The sequence below is a fragment of the Podarcis cretensis genome (genome assembly GCF_951804945.1).
Source record: "Podarcis cretensis genome assembly, chromosome: 15".
Classification (NCBI taxonomy): domain Eukaryota; kingdom Metazoa; phylum Chordata; class Lepidosauria; order Squamata; family Lacertidae; genus Podarcis; species Podarcis cretensis.
In genome coordinates this window covers 13,933,892-13,946,691 of record NC_137185.1, presented here as the reverse complement: position 1 = coordinate 13,946,691, position 12,800 = coordinate 13,933,892, and the positions used below count along the sequence as shown (strand labels likewise).

General features: G+C 45.8%; 1 protein-coding gene across 5 annotated transcripts; it reads right to left on the bottom strand.

Annotated features, from left to right (window-relative positions):
- Positions 1–1,091: 1,091 nt before the first annotated feature.
- STYXL1 (serine/threonine/tyrosine interacting like 1) lies at positions 1,092–12,529 on the bottom strand. 5 transcript variants are annotated; one of them, XM_079955825.1, is made up of 10 exons: positions 12,086–12,529; positions 10,659–10,955; positions 9,620–9,681; positions 7,454–7,598; positions 7,233–7,289; positions 5,656–5,801; positions 3,986–4,131; positions 3,409–3,506; positions 1,928–2,037; positions 1,092–1,507 (listed from the first exon to the last, which is right to left on the bottom strand). In XM_079955825.1, the coding sequence occupies exons 2-10, from the start codon at positions 10,759–10,761 to the stop codon at positions 1,376–1,378; spliced, it is 999 nt and encodes a 332-aa protein (XP_079811951.1). In that variant the 5' UTR covers positions 10,762–10,955; positions 12,086–12,529; the 3' UTR covers positions 1,092–1,375. The 5 variants fall into 5 exon arrangements, with proteins under 5 accessions (XP_079811951.1, XP_079811952.1, XP_079811954.1 ...); XM_079955826.1 differs by having other exon boundaries at positions 12,176–12,529; XM_079955828.1 differs by having other exon boundaries at positions 12,233–12,529.
- Positions 12,530–12,800: the final 271 nt, after the last annotated feature.

Below are 12,800 nucleotides of genomic sequence, written 5' to 3'. Positions count from 1 at the left end.
GCATTGTTAAATTGCGGAACTCCTTCCCGCAGGAGACAGTGAACGCCATCAACTTGGATTCTTGGGGAAGGATGATGGGAGTCTCAGCTCAAAACATCTGGAAGTTGCTAGGTTGGAAAAGGTTTGTTACATAGAAAAACCTGTTTTCCATTTCTCCACCCACCCACAAAATGAGTTGCCCGATAGTTGTAGCTCAGCAATATCTGGAGGGCCAAAGGCTCTCCATTCCTGCTCTAGGATGAGTATACAGTGGTACCTTGGTTCCCAAACAGAATGCATTCTGGAAGACCGTTCGACTTCCAAAACATTTGGAAACCAAGGCACGGCTTCCAATTGGTGCAAGCGCGCCAGAAACAATAGCGGAAGCCACAATGGACATTCAGCTTCCGAAAAATGTTCAAAAACCAGAACACTCACTCCTGGGTTTCGATCGTTCTGGAGCCAAAACATAGGAGTACCAAGGCGTTCAGGAACTAGGGCACGACTGTATAACTTCCATCATATGCTGACACACCTAATTATTATCCTGGCCCTTGACAACTGAGCTCTCTCTCTCTGGATACAAGCTTTTCTTCTGAATATAAATTGTTTTAACTGACTTTCAGCCAGAACTCAGTTCTGGCACCTCTCAGGTGGGCTAACTGACATCCAATGCCCTTTTCAAATGTGTTGGATTATTTGATGTGATATTGCCATTAAGCATAGGGTTGTGCTTTCCCTTGTACCATGGCTGGAGACAGGAAATCTTCAGTGATGGTGGCAGTATCCTGGCTGCGGGATGCTCTCTGTAGAGATACTCTGCTATCGTCTACTTTATTTGCTTGCTGGCCTAATTCTTCCCAGGTTTCCACAGGGCAGTGATTTCTTATCATTCCTGTCTGTGTTTTTACGACCTTTTAATTTTCTGCAGTTTTTAATATCCCACTATTGTTGTTTTCCATGCTAATACTTGCATTTTTCACTTTTATTGTTTGGTGCCTTTTGAAAAGCTGTTCCTGATAGGCGGGACAGAAATCGTTCAAGTTCATAAACAAAGACAGGCCGGAAAGCTCCCTGGTGCAAGTTCTCGATGATCTTGATAAACAAGTTCCAGATACACAGAGGCGGAATGTATTTATTTCTGAATAAAGGACACAAAAGCTGCTAACACCACTCAGCTCTGTACACAGGAGTAAAGAGAACCTGTGAGATATGTCATAAAGCTGGCAGGATAGAGATAATGATAATGAAAAATAAATATTATTTATTATTTTAAAAAAATCAACCTCCAAAAATAAGAGAGTTCTATCTCAATCATCACCACTCAAAAGCCATTGCAATTCCACTGCAGGAAGCCAGCAGTGATTCAGGGACTTTCTCTGTCACTCGTTCTTGGTCAGTAATTCGGTTCGGAGATATCGGTGATGTCGCTCAGGTAGATGCGTGTCTCCCATTCTGACAGCTGTCGCACAAACCCCCGATTGGGCCGCATGTTGATTTTGCACTTCTGAACGTAGCTCCAAGACTTCTACAAAAAAAAGCAAGCAAACAGCAGAAGTAGCAGGGAGAGTGGGGAGGAATCTGTCTTCTAACAACAGGGAGAAGAGGGATCTGGACACTCCACCTCACCCCCTAGCATCTTGGCCAAGTAACTAATCTCCAGCTCAAGTGTCTGGTGATGGGAAAGACATCCTTACCAAAGAACTTGGTCTTTCTTCCCAGCCTTATCTGGTGACATTCTTTGTGCAAAGCAGGCACTACTGTTGTGATTATTTATATCTGCTTTTGCTAAGTACATGGAGCTTTACAAACAACGAGGGCAACGTCATTTTCTGTCGTGCTTCTGGGTTTGGGTAGCCACAAATGAACACCCCAAGGAGGGTTAAAAGGCAGGCTATATGGATTGTAAGGAAGCAATCCTTCCTGCCCCCCTCCTTCCTCCACTCACCTTTAAGTAAAGCCTGCAGGAATGCATGAGGTAGGCCATGACGGCTGTGCTGCACCTGCTTATGCCCATGGTGGAGAAAACCAGGACTCTTTCCTTGTGGATGTGACTGTCTAGAGAAGAGGAACAAAAATAAATTGAACATTCTCAGCAAAAGGCTCTTTTCAGCTTTCATTGTGGACGTCGAGTTGGTGAAAGTGACCAGGAGAGGCTGTAAGGTTTGGGTAAGGCTTGCTGGCTAAATGTGGTCAGCCCTACCATTAGGCAGAATGAAGCATCCGCCTTAAGTCAGGAGATTCTGGCAGACAGCAGCCCCTAAGATGGCCCACTGCTCACATCACAGTTGTGGTGGAAGACATTGCCTCATCGTCAGGGTGGAAGGAATTTTCAGTGCCAGTCTGCTGTCAAGTCAGCTTCAAAGGGGCAAGCGCACCACTGGGTTGCTAAATAATCATGGTCCCCCCCACTTCCTCAAGTGCACCTGCCTGGCTGCAGTGTGTCCTTGAACTGTGATAATCCCCCATGCTTGTGCTGATGAAAAAGTGTGTGTGTGTTTGTATGTACAAAAATCTCAGGCTTTTGCATAGCTGGAATTTGGTCTCAGGCTGTTGGGAAATGTAGCACACACTGCATCTGGTCGGCACCAGACCGGCAGTGGCTGATGTACAACTCCCTGAGAGACATAAACCCTCACTGACTTTGACACTAGACTTCATGGTGAGCTGGGGATATTAAAAAAGAAAATTCTGGGTTAATGGGTATATTTTTGGGCTGGGGAGAGTAGTATTGGCGTGTTGAATTTTTATGTTTATCTGCTGGTGGGTGGGCATATTGTTCGGTTTATTGTTGGTGTACTGCTAATGTTTTTTGTAACTGTTATAGGGAGAAAGGAGCTGGTGGGGTTGTTGTTTTTTGTTTCCCCAATATGTATAAGGTTTTTCTACAGGGCTTGGGAATTTCTGGCCTGCAGGCCATTTAGCTTGGCATGGGTCTTAATTTGGCCTGGAAGGCTGTTCCCCCCCTCCCCCCCAAAAAAAACCCTCACCCACCTGCCCTCCAGCTTGATATCATATATGCATGAGACACAGGGGGTGGGGTGGGAGGTAGAGACACAGCTGGATGAACTGCGTGACCAAGCTCCCCATGGGGAACTCAGGCACAGGTGATTCTGCAGAAAGCATAGGGCTGGCAAAGCTCCTTTGGCTTGTGCTTTCCGAGTGTCCAACTCTGAGCTGGGTTCTGGGTGCTTGGGAAGCGCTACACAAGGGATTTTGACAAAGCGGGTGGGATAATCCAGCTATCAATTGGACATCTGATAGGTGAGTTGTCCCAACCCTCCTGTTAAAGTTGGCCTGCAAGGGTATGATAGTGATGAAAAGGCTCCTCACTCCTGTCCTACCAGTTGAGGAGCATGGTGCCCCTCCTTGGCGTTTCCCCATGTTTAGGGCATGGGATAAGAGGAGAAGCCACCTTGGTCTACTCACCAATGAAGTGGCAAATCTTGGGAAAGTAAGAAAAGATCTCTGCATCTGGAGAATCCGGAATGGGGATATGAAGCAATCTGTCACTGTCTTCAAGGAAACTGGGGAACAGCAAAGAGAAGACCTGCTGGGGCACTTGCAAAAAAAACCAACTCTACCAGCCCAGCAAAAAATGGCAAATGATGCAGGTATAGTCACCAACCTATTTGCCCAATGGCCAGAAATGATGGGAGCTGGAAGTCCAGCACCATGTGGAAAGTCACAGATTCCAGTGTTTAGTTTAACTCCCCAGCCCACCTTGAAACCCAAAGGGCTTCACCAAAGGGTGGCATTGAGCCAGTCACTGTCTTTGGTGTCGAGATTGTGGGCCCTTGTTACCCGCCTTTATTTATTGCCTTTTTATCCCCTCCCATTCCCCCATGGAGCTAACCTTCACAGAGTTTGCTCCACCCCACGAGGTAGGGTATGGTGAAAGAGAATGACTGGCTCAATGCCACCCTTTGGTGAAGCCCTTTGGTGTAACTTTTGTGGCCTTCCTTGCAAGCCAACTAGTGCTCAGCCGGTTGTCACTGGAACTTACAATGTGCCAGCTTCTTCGCAGACATTGAGATGGGCTTTGATTTTCAGATCCTTCTGTATTTGGCTGTCACAGGCCTGGGCGTAATTTCCCATGTACAAGCGAGCAGGCAGGATCTCCACTGGGTAGGGCTTAAAGGCCTCTAGCTCCTTTAGGGGAAGGAAATATCATCATCATCATCATCATCATCAACAACAACAACAACAGCAGCAGCAGCAGCATCTTCATATTTATTACTTGTCCATCACCAGCAGGACCATGGCATGTTCAGATTTAAAAACAGTTAAAACATATTATATCCACAATAAAAGGGTTGATCCTGAAAGTATCTTAAAGTGGTTTAACAAGCTTTCCTCTGAGAATTTTAGCTCTGTGAGGAGAACAGGGGCCTCCGAACAACTCTCAGCACCCTCAACATACTACAGCTCCCAGGATTCTTTGGGGGAAGCCAAATGTTGTGAATAAGGCCTAGGTGAGTTGTGGAGAGTTGCCTAGAATATGCAGAAATAATGAGTGGACCAGGGGAGGATGGGTCTCCTGAGCTTCTCTGGAGGCAAAGAAGTTCAAGGGACTGCTAGCCTGGTTTCCTCTTCAGGCACCTGGCTAAGGGATCAGCATAGGGTTGCCATACGTCCTGATTTCCAGGACACAGCTGGAACACTGAAGTCGGAAACAGTGTCTGGGTGGAAATTGCCAACATGTCCGGGGAAATCCAGTCGTTTGGCAACCCACGTCAGCAAGAGCTCAGCAACTTTGGTGTCCGGATGTTCACTTTTTGAAATATGGCAACCCTAAATCAGCAAGAAGTGACTATAAGGCAGACATGATGTCTGAAGAGGCAACAGAGTTTAGTGAGCAGGAAAGGGCTGGGGAAGAAAGCACTGCAGAATCAGAGGCAGGAGAGGAGGGGGAGCCAGGAGACAGAGATGAAGTAGGCTGCTGAAGAATCCAGAGAGCCCCCCCCTCCTGCAACAAGCAAGCTCCTCTCTCCCCTGGTCTCCCATAACACGAGAGGAATGAAGAGGGTGAAGCAAAGAGAGACATGATGAAGGAGCCTCAGGTTGCTTGGGATGGACCTGGAGGAGCAGTGGAAAGCAGGGGTCCTTTAGTCCTTGCAACTGCCTCATTAGGGCAAGACCTACTGGGATGAGTTGCTAGGATCACTAGGGCTGTGTTGTTTGGGTTTCTTTGAATAAAGAGTTAACTTCACTGCCACTGGTGTTTCGTTGCTGACCTGTTCCTGACTCTGGCTCTTTACTGCTACTCTATCTGGCACTTGGAACTCTCCCCAGGCCATCCTCATTGGTGGAGCTTCACACCTGGGTGTTTTGGCCCAGCTGGAAGGAATCCCTGAGCTCTGATAACACTTTGGATGACTGGAGGGTAGAGGGGAAGTGAGCCTATGTAGAAACCAGCCTTCTGCACAAAGGTAAACTATACATTCACTGGTCTGCCCACTCTTGCCTCTGGACCTGCCCACTGCCACGTGGCCCCGGGAAGGTTGCGCTTTAAGGAATGCAGCCCCCACCCTGGTCTGAAAGTCCAATCAAAAGGGGGGGTGCACCCAAGGTACGCCAACACCCCATACCCTGCCAAAAATATGCACGCTGAGAGCAACAGCCCAACCTGAAGAGGAGATGGCAACAACCTGCTCTTTGAAGTATCCCTCTCACCTGAGGCATCCAGAATATCTTCTGGGTCCGCAGGTAATGGTAAGTCGCTGTGAACAATTCGTACCCGCCCCTCAGGACCAGGACGGGATAACTGGTGAACCGCTGCATAATCCTGGCACAGCGAGCTGCGGATCCCACTGGGGCATCTAGATAAATTGTGAGAGGCATGTGTTTAAAAAGAAAAGCACTCCAGAGGCACCCACTTCTGGCTTTGTCACCGCAAAACCATTGGATTTGCTATCGATTGCATTTCTCCCATTACTTTTTTAGCCCACTGTTCAAAACAATCGGATGACAATCTCTGTTACCTTTTCCTTCCACCGTTCAAGACCACCTGCCTCTGAAGGCATGCCTCTTCCCATATACTCCCTCCCCTGGAGTGTTGTAGTGTGTCTGGTGATATCACATAGAGACATAGGAAGCTGTGTCAACCTAGCTGAGTACTGTCTACACCACGGTTTCCCAAACTTGGGTCTCCAGCTGTTGTTGCACTACAACTCCCATCATCCCTAGCTGGCAGGACCAACTGTCAGTCATGATGGGAACTGTATAGTGGTACCTCGGTTCTCAAACCTAATCAATTCAGGAAGTCTGTTCCAAAACCAAGGCACTCTTTCCCATAGAAAGTAATGAGAAATGGATTAATCCATTCCAGACTTTTAAAAACAACCCCCAAAACAGCAATTTAACATGAATTTTACTACTTAACGAGACCACTGATCCATAAAATGAAAGCAATAATCAATGTCCTATACTATAAAATAATTAAGACAGTATTATAGATGATTTTTTTTAAAAAATTCTTACATGCACTGATGATAGTCATTGTTTGGATGGGGGGCTTTTATCCATTTCCATAGTCACACAATCAAACAATCCATCAGTTGCTGAATTAGGTTCCACACAGTGACAAAAACAAATTAACCAAAAAAGCCTCAAAAGCAAAAACGCAAAATAAACAGCAAAAACAAAAGCGCCAAACTCAATCCATTCCAGAAATCTGTTTGACACAGCTTCTGATTGGTGCAGGATCCCCAGAAACAATAGCCGACAGCCGCATCAGACGTTCGGCTTCCGAAAAACGTTTGAAAACCAGAACACTTACTTCCATGTTTTCAGTGTTTGGGAACCAAGGCATCTGAGTACCAAGGTGTTTGAGAACCAAGGTACCACTGTAATCCAAAAGCAGCTGAAGGCCCAAGTTTGGGAAACCCTGGTCTACCATGATCAGCAGTGGCTCGCCAGGAGTTCAAGCAGGGGTCTTTCCCAGCCCCACCCTGGATTTGCCTGGAACCGAACCTGGGACCTTCTGCATCCAAATCAGGTGCTCTGCCAACTAACTAACTGCCCATCCATGCTGACATCCACAGGGGGCTTTTTGATCAAAACCTGCAGAGCCACTTTCTTTTGCCCTCAGATCTCAATAATGTGTTTTGTTCACACCAAGTGCAGTGAGGAGGACACTTCAAAACTAGACCCTTTGGCTCGATACATTGTCTGCCTGTTTTGCTCGTAGCTCCCTGGCTTGTCTTAACAACCTCTAGACTGCCACCATCATGATTACAAATAGAACTTACTCTCCTCAGAAGATGGCTTGGTTCTTAATTTGTTGATGTCCTCTCCCATGTCATATGCTGGGTGGAGGAGAAAAAAAAGGAGAAATTTTGTAACAGGTTATTAAGAGCTTTTACTTCAAGATGTGTCCCAGCCCTTTTTAAGCTTCGCTCTTGCGTGAGCTAGGATTAGGAGATCGAAACAGCAAGCCTGCGCAATCTGCAGCAGAAAGAGGAAGACTTACGGGTTAGTTCTTTATCCACTTCATACAAATCATAATCTATGTCATAAGCAGCATCCACCGAGGTAGATTTGCCATCGTATACCACGCAGTATCGAACGCACTCCAGATTGACGGACGGAGGAACTATGAATTTGCCCAATGCATTCTTTAGAAAGAAAGAAGGGTGGGGGGCTGGATTAATGACTTTGTGAAAAGGAATACACTTCTTACTGTGTTGCATGAAAGATAAAGGTAAAGGTAAAGGTACCCCTGCCCGTACGGGCCAGTCTTGACAGACTCTGGGGTTGTGCACCCATCTCACTTAAGAGGCCAGGGGCCAGCGCTGTCCGGAGACACTTCCGGGTCACGTGGCCAGCGTGACATCGCTGCTCTGGCCAGAGCCAGAGCCAGAGCCAGAGCCGCACACGGAAACGCCGTTTACCTTCCCGCTGGTAAGCGGTCCCTATTTATCTACTTGCACCCGGAGGTGCTTTCGAACTGCTAGGTTGGCAGGCGCTGGGACTGAGCAGCGGGAGCGCACCCCGCCGCAGGGATTCGAACCGCCGACCTTTCGATCGGCAAGCCCTAGGCGCTGAGGCTTTAACCCACAGCGCCACCTGCGTCCCTTGCATGAAAGATACTTGCATTCTAAAAGACGTGTGTGCTTGGAGCCCTGTTACCTCTTAGGCCCAGGTCACATCTTGTACCTTTCGCATCAACGGAACTGTAGGCACAGAGACCCTTTCAATTACCTTTCTGTTGTTTTGTTACCATTAGCATTCTTTGTTCAATTTATGTCGCCTGCTCCAAAAGTCTCTCAGCGACCAACTTTAGATAAATAATTAAAGAAAACAGCCAGCAAGTTTAATGCTAAAACAAATATCCGTCCCCCGCTTTAAACAAATAATGCATTACGCCCAATTGTCTCCAAAGCCTGGTAAAAGAGGTATGTGAGGGGAGGGAATCTCAGAATTGGGGGCCAAATGTGGTCTCTAGACCTTTCTAATTGGCCCTTGGGACTCTCCACAGGCTAAAACTCCTCCTCTCTTTTCCTCAGGCCATGCCCCACGCCGGCCCTACTTTGTACTCTCCTTGAGTGTTTTTGCCTGGCTGGAATCTGACAATGCTTCTTGCTTGCCCGGTTGGAGAATGGAGGGGCAGCACGCGAGAGTCAAACTGATTGCATTAATGTAAAATTTACATCTCCACCCACTTTCCTCTCTGGTTCCATTTCCTGCTGGCATGTGGCCTCTGGGAGTTTGCTCAGAAAGCAATGTGGCTATTGGCCTGAAAAAATTCTCTTAACTCTGAGCATGTCTTAACCTGGCACTGAACAGATATTGATGTGAGCGCCAGGCAAGCCTCATGGTACAGTGAAACAGCACAATCGGATGCATATTTACTCATAATTAAATCCCACTGTGCTGATGATTATAGCTTTAGTTGGATTTTTAATCTGCTACTTGTATTGTGAAATAACCAGCCTCATATAACCAACATGCTTAAGTATAATTAATGCATGAAGGGAATAATACCATGCAGAAGATGTTCTGCCAGACTTAGCTATGTCCATTCCCTTCACCTTGGGACAAATTAGGTAGTCAAGCCTTTGTTCGCCTCTAGTCCACCTGGGAAGCTCAGTGTGTGAAGAGGTTTGAGCTGGTTGCTCCAGCTCAAGCGCATGGCTCTCACCAGTCATTCTTGAGTTTGTATACTAATGACAGAAGAACTTTGACAACTTTGTAACTAACCTAAGTTTTACTGCCTGGGCAACTTCTCTGAAGCACATGAACATAAACCATTTGTGGTCTTTTCTTATGCTGGGGGAAGAGGGAACCTTTGGAAAAAATATATTTTCAGGGGACATTTTGGAACTCACTTGAAAGAGCATATTTTAAAGGTTTTACAGCCTGCATTTCCTTACTTTACTACATATTTTGTGATGTTAAATCTCTGCAGGGGTTCTCTCACCAAAAAGAAATTTGGATCTCAGAATCCAATGATCTATTGCACCAACATATATAACATGGCTTTTATTTTATTTTAATGGTTTAATTGCTTCCGCCAACCTTTGCCTTACAGTGAAAGGGCTCCTGCAGGGGAGAATCTAATGCTTCACTTAGGGTCTGTCCAACAACAGGAGATGGCTGCAAACAAACAACCAAGACACCCCAGAATGTCACTCGCCTTTCTGACTCGTATCGCTGTCATCAAGTGGCTTTCATTGTACTCCCTCCTCGTACGAGCATCTGAAAACAATGCAACAGAAAAGAAAGACACGAAGAAAGCAAATGACTGAACTGAAAACAGTGAGAAATTTTATTCCGCCTTTGCTATTTTTTTCAAACGCTTCTGCATTCTCTTCATTTCTACTCTACATGAACTGTTTATCTGCAAAACAATGTGATTTACTTCTGTGAAAAGGTAAGAATTCCCCCTTGCCCTGTGTTTCTGCCTGAGTCACTGCTCTGGCTTTACCTGGGGCAAGTAATACTGTTGCAGGTCTGCAATTGGAAGGGACACCTGATGCACAGGGAGCAGAATGACAAAGCCCCATAGAATATGGGGTTCAAGCCTTTACAAGGTGGTGGTCTTGATGGCTATGTAGCATCTCCACATTCTGTGGCAGGTCAATCTGCTTGGTCACTGCAGACTAAATAGAACTTGCATCTCTTTCAGTGAAGCCCTCGTTATATTCTTACACCCAATGCCAGCAGAGGCCTGATGGAAGTAGGAGCAGTCACAAAATTGAAAATCAAGGAGGAATGCACCGGTCAGTGAGGATGCATTCATGGGTCTCAGGGCAGCTTTCAATTGTTTAAGCAATTTCATTTCTCATCATTTGGAAACAGGAGGAAGTCAAGAAACCCTTGACATGCTTCTGTAGGGTGGAGAAATATACTAATTTTGCAGCTGAGGAAACAGGCGCAGGTCAATGGGCTTGTTATTAATGATACCTTGCTATAAGGATTAAGTGTATGTACAATGTCATTTGCAAGCTACAGGGTGGTTGATGATAATGTGACAGGAAGTCCAACTGATGCCAATGGGAGAGGTAAACTCTGAACAACCACAAGCATCACACAACTAATAATGTGCTAACAAGTATTTATACAAAATACATAGACAGAAAATATATCAGAGTCACAAATAATAGAAGTCACATAAATGTTCAATGAACAAAAATAGAAGACATAGTGAGTCAGTATGAAAGAACATAACTTACCCATTAAACAGAGATAGTTTGGTTCTGCTAGTCTAGAGATTTTTGTGGACTGGTTCAACATATTATACAGTTCTGTTGGTTCACACAATGCCACCCCAGCCATGATGCTAGACAAGAATGATTCAACACTGAGGACACAACTGTATTCTCAAAAAACTGAACTCCTGTAAGTAGGCTACTTCACATTCAGGTAGTTCATCCACAAACAGAAAAAGGCCTCTTCATATCTCAGCTTGCAGTCAGGAAATCCAGGTAGTTTGTTCTGTGCAGGAATCTGGGTGTCTGGATACTGTTTGACTGAAAAAGCAAAGGGCAAATGTGGATTGTTAACCAGGGCTTCCATCTAGTTATAGAAATCACACCAGCTTTAATGAATTAAAAACACAAGAAGAGCCTGATGGATGGCTCTTCTTATGGCTCATCTAGTCCAGCATCTTATCCTCCATTGTCACTAAAGACAGAGGGATGCTAACAACAATATAAAATGAATACTGGTAATACAGATGCATATAGAGATATGCAGTGCCTAGTTAAACTCTGGCACTCATTTCCACAAAAAGCAGTGATGGCCCCCAACTTGGATGGCTTTAAAAAAGGATTGAAGCAATTCATGGAGTAGACTATCAATGACTACTAGCCACAATGCCTATGTTCTGCCTCCACAGTCAGAGGTGGTAATGCTTCTGAATACGCTTCTGGAAACTGCAGGAGAGGGTGATGCTTTGTGCTGCCCCTGCAGTTTGCAAAAAAGAAAAGAAAAAGAGAGATGGCTCTCCATCTCTGGAGGTTCATGGTTGAATCTAGTTAAGAATATACTCACTGAAATCGATCGAGTCAGTGTAGTGTAGCAGTTAGTGTCAGACTAGGACTTGCAGGGTTCAAATCCTCAATCAGCCATGAAGGGTGACCTTGGGCCAGTCACTGCCTCACACAGCCTAACTTACCTCACATCATTGTTGTGAAGATAAAATGGGGAGAAGAAACTATGTATGCCAACCTGAGCAGCTTGGAGAAAAAAAGCTGCGATACAAATGCAATAAAAAAATAAAATAATCATGCCCATTGGACCTGCCCACTGCAGGAGTGATGCAAGGGTGCAATGGGATGAAGGCTGCAAATCACCCTTTAAGGAAAGATGGGTTATCACTGCAACAGCAAGATTTTAACTGTATGCTTCTGAAAAATGAGGCGAGACCAGACCACAACAGGCAGATTGTGACCATTTAGTCGCTTTGCGTAAGAAATATATACTCCATCTTGCATCACAAACTGGTGCAATTATTTAAAAAACGAAACAAGGAAATGTTCCTCAAATATCAATCAATCCAATTCATGAAAACAAATAATAATACTAATAACTGTTATCATTGATGACTGAATTATTATCATCATCACAGCATGATGATGAATGATGGAAGCCCACCAACCTGAGTGGCCTCAGGTTGCCGTTGCTATGACGCCTGCGGATCCCGTTGCCATGGTGCGTTTGTCAACTGTTGCCACGGTAACCATGGTACCTTGTATTCCACAATGACGGCGGCTGCGACGTCATTAGTCACGGAGGCCACGCCCACCTTCGCAGCGACTGCCCTGCTGGACAGATAGCGCTGCTCACAGCGGGCGCTATAGGAGCCCATCGACGGGCGAGCGGGACACCAGGACCTATCTCTTCGTTATCGGCTCGGCTCACCGCCCCACGCCCTTCCCTCACTCTTGTTAGGCCCATCGTCTCGCTCTTGCTGCTGCTGTGGAGCGAGTCTTCACGGAACCCAAGGCCTGACGGCATTGCCGGTCTTCTCACGCTCGCTGATTATCGCGATACTTTGGCGCAACGTCTGCCCATAGGACACGGGGTCCTAGACGCAACAGACTCTCGCGAGAGTTGCAAAAAACCCCTATCCCCCCCCCCCCGTGCAGCTAGCTCTATTCTATTCGTAGGACTTCAAAAGTACCTTTAATCGGTTTTAAATGTCAAAATGATTGTTTTTTATTATTATTAAAAAAAGTAGCTTCATCTCCATTCATCCCCTTCACCATTACTCTACTCTCATGGTAGTTTAAAGGCTAAGGAAAAATAAATAAACTGAAATTCTCAAGAACTGATATGTATCCTGTATATTGACTTTATGCCCCTTCGCTGTA